The sequence below is a fragment of the Tupaia chinensis genome, unplaced genomic scaffold (assembly GCF_000334495.1).
Source record: "Tupaia chinensis unplaced genomic scaffold, TupChi_1.0 Scaffold000332_1, whole genome shotgun sequence".
Taxonomy (NCBI): domain Eukaryota; kingdom Metazoa; phylum Chordata; class Mammalia; order Scandentia; family Tupaiidae; genus Tupaia; species Tupaia belangeri.
The window spans coordinates 2,482,893-2,495,528 of record NW_006159826.1 but is presented as its reverse complement, the minus strand read 5'-3'; the positions used below and the strand labels follow the sequence as shown (position 1 = coordinate 2,495,528).

General features: G+C 44.1%; 2 protein-coding genes across 2 annotated transcripts in view; one reads left to right on the top strand and one right to left on the bottom strand.

Moving 5' to 3' along the window:
* RBM44 (RNA binding motif protein 44) overlaps positions 1-8,600 on the top strand; it is a 43,556-nt gene extending 34,956 nt beyond the window's left edge. The window contains exon 16 of the mRNA XM_006151951.1: positions 8,420-8,600. The gene's annotated coding sequence lies outside the window, so the exon portion shown is untranslated. The remainder of the gene's footprint in view (positions 1-8,419) is intronic.
* Positions 10-1,035, bottom strand: LOC106735218 (dnaJ homolog subfamily A member 1-like; the record flags this gene model as incomplete). The annotated part of the gene is given in 1 exon segment (XM_027773219.1): positions 10-1,035. A coding segment is annotated over 1 exon segment (1,026 nt), but the record flags the coding sequence as incomplete, so codon positions are not given.
* Positions 8,601-12,636: the final 4,036 nt, after the last annotated feature.

Here is a 12,636-nt window from a genome sequence, read left to right as displayed (position 1 = left end):
AAGTTTTTCCAGCAAAGAGAGTTTATCAGGAGACAGAAAGCCATTCTCAGGGAAGTTTACCTTAAATTCAATGATTAGGCGACCCTTTTCATATGGTCTACGATAAATTGGCATGCCTTCATTTAACACACACTTGATACCTCCATGCTTGACAATCTGACCCGGATGAGAGGTGATGACTATGGTTCGGTTGTCGAGTGTGGAAATTGGTTTCTGGAAGCCACGCAATACTTCAACCAGCTGTACATCCATACACATGAAAAGGTCTTCTCCTCACCGAGTAAAAACAGCATGATCTTTCTGATCTAGTACAATGATAATATCTCCTGGCTCCAGTCCTGGTTCTTGGTCTCCTTCACCATGGAATGTTATCTTCTGGCTGTTTTTCATGCCTCTGTCAATATGAACTTCTAGAATCTTTTTCTCTCGAACTATCTTCCTTCCATTGCAACTTTTACATCTGTCTTTAGGACTGATCCGCTCTCCATGGCCTTGGCACTCCATGCACACAGACTGAATGTGCTGAACCATTCCAGGTCCTATCTGATGAATTCTTATTTGCATTCCAGTACCTCGGCAATTGGGACAGCACTCTACTGCTCCTTTCTTACCACCTCGGCCTTCACATTTGTCACAAATCACATTCTTTTGCAGGGCCAGTTTTCTTGTTGCACCATTATATAAATCTTCTAAGGTTACTGACAGCTGATGTACAACGTTTTTACCTCTTCTTTCTCTCTGCATCCTTCCTCCTCCTCCAAAAAACATATCAAAGATGTCCATTGGGGAGCCAAAACCACCACCTGCTCCACCCTCTTTAATTGCCTGCTCTCCTCCTTTGTCATTTAATTCCCTTTTCTTCGCATCAGAGAGAATTTCATAAGCTGGGGAAATCTGTTTAAACTTCTCACCTTCATTTGGATTCTTATCAGGGTGGTACTTCAAGGCCAGTTTCCTGTAAGCCTTCTTCAACTCTTCCTGGGTAGCATTGGGTTTGACCCCCAAAACATCATAGTAAGTCGTTTCTTTCACCATTTTCTAATCAGAGTAAGTCGTTTCTTTCACCATTTTCTACTGCCGGTGAGCAGGCTGAGGCCGGCGTGGGGGAGCGGGAAGGTGCGCATAGCTGTGCGCAGCTCGGGCAGCCGCTGCTCCTCAGCTCCTCACCGAGCGTTCTGGAAAGTTTTGCCAATTTTTATCTTTTTCTGAGCTAGAGACAGGCTATACAATAATCTCTCTATTTTTTTTTTTTTGAGAAGTTTTTGCTATAGGGCATGTGCACTTGCCAGAAAGACAGAGAGAGACAGAAAGCGAGAAATCACCCCCCAGGGGAGATAGCCCTGCCGCAGTCCCTTCTCTTTGGTTTCTTGGGCACACACACCCAGCGTGAGTTTAAACCACCAGGTCCGGGACTTGAACCGCAGTCAACTACATGGGAATCCAGGGACATAGCCATTACTCCAACTGCTGGTCCCACTATACTCTCTTATATTGTACTGTTCTGTGAATACTGGACAGTGAGGGCAAACCATAGCTCTCAGACAGCTGCATAGTCATGAAGGTAATCAATCCATGATCTGCAGTAATCTAGACTAAACTCTAATGCTTAATAGGTTAGGTATATTAAATGCATTTTTCAACTTAAAATATTCATTTTTAACTTGTGACGGATTTATCGAAATGTAAACCCACTGTAAGTCAAAAAGCATCTGTAAAATAATAACAACAATAGGGCCAATCCCAGAGTGCAGCAGTTAAACTTTGTGCATAGGGAGCCAGATCCCTCAACGCTGCCCACAGTTTGCATCCCAACAAGGGATTGAAAAACACACAAGGCATGTACATGTGCGTCCGTATGTGTGTGTGTGTGTGTGTGTGTGTATGCCTAAAATTCTAATGGGATGGAGAAATAGAGGTAAAAGTATTATGGCACGACCATATATCATCACGGGTGCTTTCTCTCTCCCTTTCTCCTTCCCTCTCTTTGCCCTCACCTCCCACCATGGCTAGTTGCCACGCCTTCTGACAATTAAAATAGGAATATAACAGTTAATCATAAGCATACTATATTAGTCAAATATTAAAACAAATTACCTCAAAATTGGTTGAATTGCATGACATTCATTATGTCATGATCTGCAAATCTTAGCTCAGTAGATTTAGCTCAGGGTCTCTCATGATGTTGCAGTTGAGATGGCAACCTAGATTGACTGACATTGGAGGATCTGCTGAGATGCCTCATTCACATGACTGTTGGCAGGTGACCTCAATTCCTACCATATTGGGCCTTTCCATAAGGTTCCTAAAATGTCTGTTCTTCATGGTAACAGCTTCCCCTGAGCAAGATGGAAATTAGCATTATCTTTTGTGACCTATCCTCAGGAGTCACACTCTGTCATTTTGCCACATTCTTTTCAATGAGAGTAATTACATGAAGCTCCTTTCATCATGAATAAAAGTCCATTTTCCTACCCTCTTGAATCTGGACTTCTTTTATGACTTGCTTTGACAAGTTATACCATTACTCCTCAAAAGGCCTTGATCACTCTGCCCTGTCTGGGAAGTTTATTATAGCCATGCAAAGAAGCCCAAATGCCCTGCTAGAGAACAAAAGAGGCTACATGGAAGGTGGCCGAGGCATTCCAGCCTGCAGCCTGCCACCCTTGAACATGTGAGGGAACCTACAGCAGATGAACCACGCCAGCATGACAACTGTCTGTAGATGCTTGAGAAGAATTACCCAAATTAGCCAGAGTTAGACTAGAAAGATGGTTATTTTAAGCTACTGAGATGTTTGTTTGTTTGTTTGTTTTAGAGATGCATTCACTGCAAAGACAGAAAACCAGAAATCATTCCCCAGAGGGGATGACTACACCGCAGTCCCTTCTCCTTCATTCTCTTCAGATTTGGGATTGCACACGCACACAACCAGCGTGAGTTTCAGGCCTCCAGATCCAGGACTTGAACCGTGGTTGGCCATCTGGAAGTCTAGTGATGTAACCATTATGCCATTTGCTGGTCCCTAAGTTACTAAGTTTGGAAGGTGATTTGCTACATAGTAAAAGTGAACTGATCCGGGATCAGCAGTTGGTGTAGTGGCTTAGTCGCTGGACTCCCATGTAGCCGACCATGGTTTGAGTCCCAGACCCAGTGGCTTAAACCCACACCAGGCACATAAGCGTGTGGGCCCAAGATCCTGAGAGAAGAATGGAGGAGAAGGGATTGCAACATGGCCATCCCCCCGGGGGGTGATTTCTCTCTTTCTGTCTCTCTGTCTTCCTGGCAAGCGCACGCACCCTATAGCAAAAACCTCAAAAAAAAAAGGTGAACCGATCCCTTTGCCCAAGGACACAAAAGACAAGGTTAAGAATTTCAGTAGAGGGACCAGCAGATGGCATAATTGTTACATTGCTGGACTATCACATGGCTGACCACAGTTAAAATCCCAGACCTGGCAGCTTGAAGCTCACACCAGGCATGTGTGCATGCATGCCCAAAGTCCTGAGAGTAAAATAGACAATAAGGGATTGCAGCATGACCATCCCCCCTGGGGAGTGATTTCTCTTTCTCTCTCTCTCTATCTCTCTCTCTGTCTGTGTGTGTGTGTCTTCAGAAGAACAGACATTTAAGGAACCCTATGCACACTATAGCACAAGTCTCACTTAAAAAAAAAAAGAAAAGGAATTTCAGTAGAAACAAAAATTTTTAATGGAAACTCCATTATTAAAAATTAAAAGTAACAACTCAGTAATAGCCTATATATATATGTACATATACACACACACATACATATATATATATTTATTGATAAAGCAGCTGGAGGGGAAAAGATTTGCATTAAGAATGCAACATTTAGCTTGACATCTGATTCTCAACAGAAGCCATCAGATAATTCTATACCCAGGAAAATAGTTTTCAAAAATAAGTATAAAATAAATATACTGTAAAGCATGTAACTAAGTTTTAAAATAATTTTTTTGAAAAGTGTACCTGTTTCATGAAAGAAAGACAGGCACTGTTAACAAGGTCTTATGCCACAGCCCTCCCTCATAGGGTTATGACAATACTAGTATGTAAACTGAGAGGAAATGGAAGTGCTCTTACAGTTCTAAGCACATTGCATTCTTGGGAAGTGAGTATAATGTTCTATTATATGGTGGATGGGGGGTCCCAAGACCACCTGCAGTCTCAGTTATTCACTAGGAGACCTCATATACTCAACATATAGTCATACTGATAGCTGTGATTTACCCCCACAGGACACAAAGCAAAATTAGCAAAGGAAAAGGACACATGGGTAAGGTCTGGAGGAAGCCAGGTACAAACTTCCAAGTGTCCTCTCCCAGTAGAATCACATAAATGTCAACAACCTGTGAAATGTTGTCTACCAGGGAAGCTCATTAGAGGAAGAATGCCCAAGGATATTACTGGGGAGTGGTCACGTAGGTACCTCCTATTAGCATACGCTAAAGTACTAGACTCTCAAAAGGAAAGCATCTGTTCAGTATAAAGCACATTGTATAAATAGTTCTGGCAGAGTGGGGCACCCAGCACAAGTGGGAATCCTACTGATATCCAGGTTCCCAGACACCAACCAAGGGCTGGCTTTGGAAGCAAGTCTTTCTAAGGATAGCAGTCTCAGATCTGCTACATGAACTCTTTTACCCTGGACCAGTGGATATCAGGCTTTGGTAACCAGAGAATGCATCTTGTAATCTTTGGAGCAACCACTAAAGAAATATTTTTAGAAGCATATAAAAAATAAAGTTGGATATTCCTTTACCTTACATCCAAAACTTAACTCAAAATGGCCCCAAAACTTAAAACATTAGTACTAGAAAACAAAACACAGAGAAAACCTTCACAACATTGATTTCTTGGATATATCACCAAAATCACAACAAAAGGAAAGGTAAATAAATGGAACTTCATCAAAATTAAAAGCTTTTGAACACTAAAGGACACTATCAGTGAAAATGTAACCCATGGAATGGGAGCATATTCACAAATTATATATCTCATAAGGTGTTAATATCTGATATATATAAAGAGCTTCTGTAACTCAACAACAAAAATATGTATGGATTTTTAAAAAACACAGTAGTGTAAAGATAATCTGTTCTCCCCATTGTATTCAATGCATTTGTTACCATCCTTATAAAATCCTTACAGGATATTTTTTGTGGAACATGGCAAGCAGATTCTCAAAGTTATATGAACATACAAAGGTCAAGAATAGCCAAGACAGGCCCAGTTTCTGTGGTGCAACAGTTCCAACCCTGAAAGGCTGGAAACCATGTAGCTGATTGTGGATTCAGATCCCTAGATTGGCCTAAAAATATGACTGTGTGTGCTTGGGCATACCAAAACCCTCAGGAGCTAGAGGGGTGGTGGGAAAGGAGATCATGGTGTGAGAAGACCCTGTCAGGGCTTGGTGTCTCTCTCTTATGCTCTCTCTCTTGCACATGCTCTATCATTTAAGAGAGAGAGAAAAAAGAAACCCAAGACAGTTTTTAAGAAAAATAAAAGATTGGTTTTATCATGTTATAATTTGTAATAAAGTGAAGACGATGTGGTATGATACTGACACAAGTATAGACAAGTAGATCAACAGAATGGAAAAGGGAACACCAAACGGTTCCTTGAATATTTATTCATCTGATTAGGATAAAGGTGGCATTGCAGAGCAGTAGAGACTAGAAGGGTCTTTTCAATACGTGATCCTGAGTTAATTAGATATTCATAAGAAAAGAAATTCTCACCGATCAGATCGACAGGTAATTTGATTAGTACATTGCTTATTAGTACAACCAGTACAAATGGAAGGAAGCTCATCAGTGCCTACAAAAATTGTGTGGGACCAGCAGTTAGCGTAATGGCTATGTCGCTGGACTCCCACGTGGCCGACCGTGGTTCACGTCCCAGACCCGGTTGTTTAAAACTCATGCCAGGCGCGTGTGCATGCGTGCATGCCTAAGATCCCAAGAGGAGAATGGAGGAGAAGGGATTGTGGCATGGCCATCCCCCCTAGGGGGTGATTTTTCGCTTTCTGTCTCTCTCTCTCTCTGGTGAGCACACACGCCCTATAGCAAAAACCTCTCCAAAAAAAAAAAAATTCATGACTTTTATTTCAAAACTATGTACTTTAGCTCTACTGAAAACACTTAGAAGCAGGGAGAAGCAAGTGACATTGAGCACAAACAGCTGGCATCCAAATCGTCATCTTTGCTGTTTTTTTAAAAATTTACTATAGAGAATGTGTGCTTACCAGAGAGACGGGGCTGAGAAAGCATCCCTCCATAGGGCATGACCATGCAGCAATTCCTTCTCCATTCAACTCTCAGGATTTGGGGCATGTATGCACATAGACCCAGCACGTCTCACTGGGTGTAGGACTCAAACTGCACAGCAGGACATGTGAGAGCCAGCCCCCTCAACCACCAAACCACCTAGCTGGCCCCTCTAACTATCACTTCCAACTTCTTTTATTCCTCTAATCTTTGCAGTTATACATGTAAGTAGAATGCTTTACATGTATATATTCTTTTTTTTTAATCCAAAAGAAAGAGAAACACTACTGCTTCAACAGGCTCTTATGTGTCATAATATTCCTGCCCCAGCCTGCTCAGGTTGATCCAGGAGCTAAGCCCAGGCCCCCATGGGGCCCCAGCCTCCTGTAACAGCACCTTCTTGCCTGCACCACTGCAGCTGGGCCAGTGAGTTTGTATATTATTAACAGCTGAGACAGCTCTTAATGTTTTTTCACTTTGCCAAAGGGTACATGTATTCACCAGAGAAATGGGGAAAGTGAAAAAGCACCCCTCCATGCTGTGGGGAAATAGTCACATCACAATTCCTTCTCCATTTCTCTCTCCCCTCAGGACTGTGGGCAGGCATGCACATGCACCAGACATGCACATGCACCCAGAGTATTTCTTAAGCCACCAGGTCCGACACTTGAACTGCACAGTTGCCATGTGAGATCCAGCTGCCTTAAACACCACGCTACAGCCTAGCCCTTCACTATCATGCTTTGTCTCCCAGTAATCTATTCAGCCTAATTTTGATCATTTCCAAGTCAGTTCCCAAATAATCAGCTAAATGCTTTTCTTTACCCTTCATGCTTATAAACCACTTCATTACATTTGATATTCTTTATGACCCACTCCCCTTCATCACTATTTTAAATTAAGTTATAATGTACTCACAAAAAAGTACACTGATCAGGACTGTACAGCTCAACGAGTTTTTACAAGTTTGTGCACAGGTACCAGTCAGGGTATGTAAGGGTTTCAGTAACCCCAAAGGTTTTTATGTGACTTTTCTCAGTACCCACATATACCTACCCACATAGGTGCTCAGAATTCAACAAAGAAAAAACTCCTCCCTTTAAGGAATTATATTCTAAAAAAGAGGGAAAAAATACAAATGAACAAGATCATTTCAAAAGTTTCCAAATCTAGGAAGAAGAGCAATGGGCTAGAAAAAAACTGGGAGAAGAGAGTATACTTAAACTAGAGTAGCATAGGTACTTTGTATGAGTGAAATAGATTTTAACACCTGGCTTCTGCTGATTATTTGATCAAAATGTTGCAACATTTTTACCACTATGACAATTCATTTCTTTCTGTTAAAATAGTCTGAGGGGAACCAGCAGATGGCTTAAGGGTTACATCAGGTTACATAGCTGGACTCCCATGTAGGCAACCGTGGTTCAAGTTCCAGACCCAACCCTTTAAAACACACTTGGTGCATGTTCACATGTGTCCAAAAATCCCAAGAGGAGAATAGAGGAGGAGGGAATGCAGTATGGCCATCCCCCTGAGGGGTATTTCTCACTTTATGTCTCTCTGCTTCTCTCTTGTCTCTCCAGTGAGTGCACACATTCCATAGAAAAAAATTTCTCTTAAAAGAAAAAGAGTCTGAGGGTCAGCTCTGTGGTCTGGTGGTTAAGGTGGACAATCCCACCTGGCCAGCCATGTAGTTCAAGTCCCAGACCAGCAGCTCGCATTTGTATGCATGCCCAATATTCTGAAAGGAGGAAGAGGTGGAGGAGAAGGGATTATGACCATTTCCCATAGCGGGTGCTTTCTCCTCTTCCTCTTTCTGGCAAGCACATGCACCCTGTAGCCAAAAAAAAAAAAAAAAAAAAGACAATCTGAAAAGTTCTATGTGTATCTATTTGGTAGCCTGTTTCTGTTGTTAATCTAGTGATAGGGTTTAGTAATATGATTAATCAAGGAACAGTTTAACAGCAAATGAGTACATATGATAGTCACATATGTGATAAATTAGTTTTACAAAAATGACCTATTTGATAGTAGAATAATATATTGACCTAATTATATATTTTTCTGGAATGTTGGATTTAGCATAATCATAATTCATTGTTGATTTTTTTTCCTTCTCAACCCTATAGAATTTCCTTGGAAAGCCTGAGTACACGCCTTCAGAGAATGTTCTATAGCGTTTAGGGAAAAGTTGTGGTAATATAATAGCAAGATGATGTAATTAAACCAACTTTATAAATGGACTGTTAAAATATTCTACTTTATGACCATCCTTTAAAATCTTACAACAGTTGTCTCTACAATATTAAAATCACCTCTGTATAAAATTAAAATATAATTTTGATAAATGTATGGACTTTTATTTCAAACTTGTTACTTACAGACTTCAAGCTGAATATTTTTGATTAGAAAAAAATGGTCACATCCATTTAAAAACTCTTTGCTAAGTCAGTTTGTAAAAATGTTGACTAAAGGTTTATTATTGTTTCAGAGTTTTTAAAGTGATTTCCATGTATTTTACCTGATGTTCATGTCTTAGTTCAGTTTCCAGTTATCTTAAGACTCTTATGTTGGGCCATAGGATAACAAATAAATAAAATGAATCTATAGATACACATTTCGGAACTTCTTTATTTTTAAGCTGCAAGATAATTACTGCTGATATATTTAATACATTTTTGTGACTTCTGTCTAAAACATTCAGGTGTATTTTCTCTGGGAAGGGTGAACCTATGTGTGTGTGTTAGTAAACATTTCTTTCTCAAATCTTTTTTAAAATCTTTAGAGCATCCAATATTTGGTTGGTGTTACTTCATTAAAAATTGCTCACTTACCATTTATATTTTGTGTGTTTATGTTAGATAAGAGCAGTTACTCTATAGTACTGGTAATAGACGGGAGCCGAGCTGCATTGTGTGAAATACTCTGTTCTTTGGTCCAGATCTCTAAATTAGAGACCCACCTTGAGACACAGGAAAGTCACAAACACAAGTGAAGTAGGAGAGGAGAACTTTTAAATAGAGAAGAAAAGATTTTTATCAGAAAAGAAGTATACTCCCACACCAGAAAGGCGTAATGGTAGGCAGCTGCCAAAGACGTCTGCAACTGGAAATGGGGTTAAGTGTTACTCTTATCCTGAATATTTAGGAGGGGAGGTCATCGTTGTAGTTGGTTCCTTTGTTTGAATTTGTGGGTTTCCATTCCCTCAAGTAAGGAGTTTGGTTACCTGATCTCACACCCAGTGTGGACTTACAAGGTATGAGTATCCCCATGGGGACTCCTCTGTCCCTGTCGATTTATTGCCCCGAGTGGGAATTGGTATGCTGACCAAGCGTCTCAGTGGGATAACCTTTCCTCTCCGCATCAGGGGTCTCAATGAGATAACCTTTCCTCTCCGCACCAGGGGTCTAACTGCAATCCCTGGTAACAGTCCGATATGTCGTATTTTTATGTGTTGGCATTAGTGGAACTCCCTGCTCATAATATCTACCTGTAACAGTAGCACTGTAAATGTATATTTTGAGCAGGTTCAATGGCATTTTCCTGTATAAATTATCCTATGAATGTTCACATGGACTGTACACCAGGATGAGTCCTAAATCTGACTACTGGATTTGAAAATTTCCCTTTATGTGAATTTTTTTTTTTTTTTTAGAGACAGAAAGTGAGAAATCACCCCCCAGGGGGATGGTCATGCCACAATCCCTTCTCCTCCATTCTCCTCTTGGGATCTTGGGCACGCACGCACACGCGCCCAGCGTGAGTTTTAAGCCACTGGGTCCGGGACGCGAATGGCCTCACAGAGACACCATAACGCTTCTGTCCTCACAAAGATACCATGGAGTAACACTTTTCCATGCTGTTTCCCACCACACGACAGCATCAGGTAAGACGTGCTACTGCTGGCAGCACTGTCACGCCAGTGTGTCATGACACATCTTTGTGTGTAATGATGCCCTGGCTGTGTCATAGTAATCTACTTTCATTTCATTCTTTTTCTCTCTCCTTTTCTTAAGAGATGTTTGCTATAGTGGGCGTGTGCTCACCAGAGACAGAGAGACCTTCCCACCCCCCCCCCACCTTCTACCCCCCTCCTGGGGGATGGCCATGCCGCAATCCCTTCTCCTCCATTCTCCTCTCAGGATCTTGGACATGCACACAGCTGTAATCCACTGGGTCAGGACTCGAACCATGATCAACTACATGAGAGTCCAGCGACTTAACCATTATGCCATCTGCTGGTCCCTCATTCTACTTTCGTAATTTATTTTTGTTTCTCTTCTGTGAATATCTGTAACCTGCTTCAATTTCTTAGAATAACATGGGTCACACTGTGACAGTATGTCGGCCAGGCACACTTGATTAAAAAGATACAAATGTAAACTAACTGAAACCCAGAAGAAAAAAAATAACATAACTGAAAACTCCAGAACAATTCAGGTATAGATGGATTAAGAGGCTTCTGCTTTCTTATGGGTTGGCATCAGTCCCCCCGCATGTGAAAAAGATGGCCACCAGCACTCACCCTCCCAGCTAGAATTCTTAGTTATCAATCCTAAGGAAGGAAAGGTGTCCTTTTCTGATCATACGAGCAAAGCCCAGGGAAGACGCCAGGCGGGCAGATGTCCATGAAGCGAAGGTGCCAGGGAGTGGGGCGAGGTGATTCCGGAGGCAGAAGCTGAATAAGGCACTTTCCCCCAGATGCTTCCGACACATGCTTCAGCTGTGGAGGACCCATCTGTGCAGAGCACTTCCCTTACCCCACCTGACATGCATGCCTAGTCCCGAGTCACTGGAAACACCGCCTTTCTCATTTTTCCTGTGCTGAGTGTTTCAAGGTTTTTCCACAATGATTGTGGGGAGCAGACTATTCCCAGCTGGGTGTCAGCTCCTAGGGTGTGCTGAGACAAGGAGCCACAGCAGGTCTCCCCAGCACCAGCTCCTCTGTGCTCTGCTCCTCTCCAGCACCCTGAGCTGCCCGGCTTCCGCAGACTGCCAGGCTTTCCTCTCCTCGCCTGTGTTCTGGATCGTCCAGGCACTAGCTCTGGGGCTCCTTGCACTGTCCCGTCTAGAGTGACAACTGAGGGTTCGGAAGTTGTCGGGCCCTTGGGTTTCAGGAAGGGAGGTCAACCCAGCTGCTGTGACGACATTGGGACTGGACGCAGAACTATAAGCTGGGGACGTTTAGTAGGGCTGAGACCTAGCCAGAGCGTTTCTTCAGTCCTACCACGTAGGCAGTGAGGTAAGGAGCTGTGTGACCTCTGTCCACCTGGGAGGGTGACCTTGCTGCCGGCTGTCGCCACTGCCCTGTGCTCCCAGCAGGGGGCAGCAGCCTCTTAGGCGCTAGCGGGTTCCTCTCCTTCCCCCTCAGGGGAGGAAATGGTCACTGCAGACTGAGAGGGGTCCTGCGCTGGGTGTGCACAGGGTGCTAGTCTTGCCCGAGGGCAGCGTTTCGGTGCTGTGGACACAGCATCAGGTGCTAGGAGTTCTCGGGACAGGAAGTTGCAGGGAGATGAAATCCAGCTGCAGTGATCCCAGGCCAGCGGAGCCCCCTGGGCTGGAGCCCCCCAGTCTTTATCACTGGGTAGGGGCTGTGCCCTCTGGCACCTGCTCCTGCAGCAGCTCTCGTGCGCCACCCACCATATGATGAATGTGTATTATTCATTATATAAATAGACCCAGGACCACTGCCATCTCACACCCAAAATTTACTTCACCCCTCGGTCACCAGCGACCGCCCAAGGCAAGTCTTTCTACGTAGAAACTCGTCTCTAAGTTCAGGGTCAGAACTGTGTCCCAGACCCTCACAGCCTCTTGCCAGCCCTCCCTTGGCTCCCCACTCCCGTCCTCCACAAGTGCAGGAGGGCCACCTCAGTCCCTCCACAGAGCCCGCCCACGGCCCCCAGGACCCTTGCACAGTCCACCGCGCCCCGGGGCTGCCCCTGCTCACCCCTCCTCCCAGAGGGCTCTACCCTGGGCTAGGTGTGACCTGTGCAGCTGCTGCAGCTCCTCCCACGTCCAGGCCAGTGTGCTCCCCAAAGGCTGGCCAGAGCCCACACCCGGCGGAGGTACTGCAGACTGGAGATTTGGGCCTTTTGCAAAGCAGGTCCTTCCTCAAGGCGGGAGCGGCCGAGGAGGGAGTGCTCGGGCTGCGCAGTCGCCCCTCTCTGGAGCTGTCCGAGATCCTAGTTAAAAGCCGTGGGCGAACATTTCTGCAGGTCCCGGCAGTGCATCCCCACCCCGGCCCCAGCCCGGGTTTTCCCGGCGGGCAGGTACTGGCCGGCCAGCTCCGGTCCTACCAGCCCCGGCAGCCCTGATCCTGCACCCACTGGGCGGGGGCGGGCGA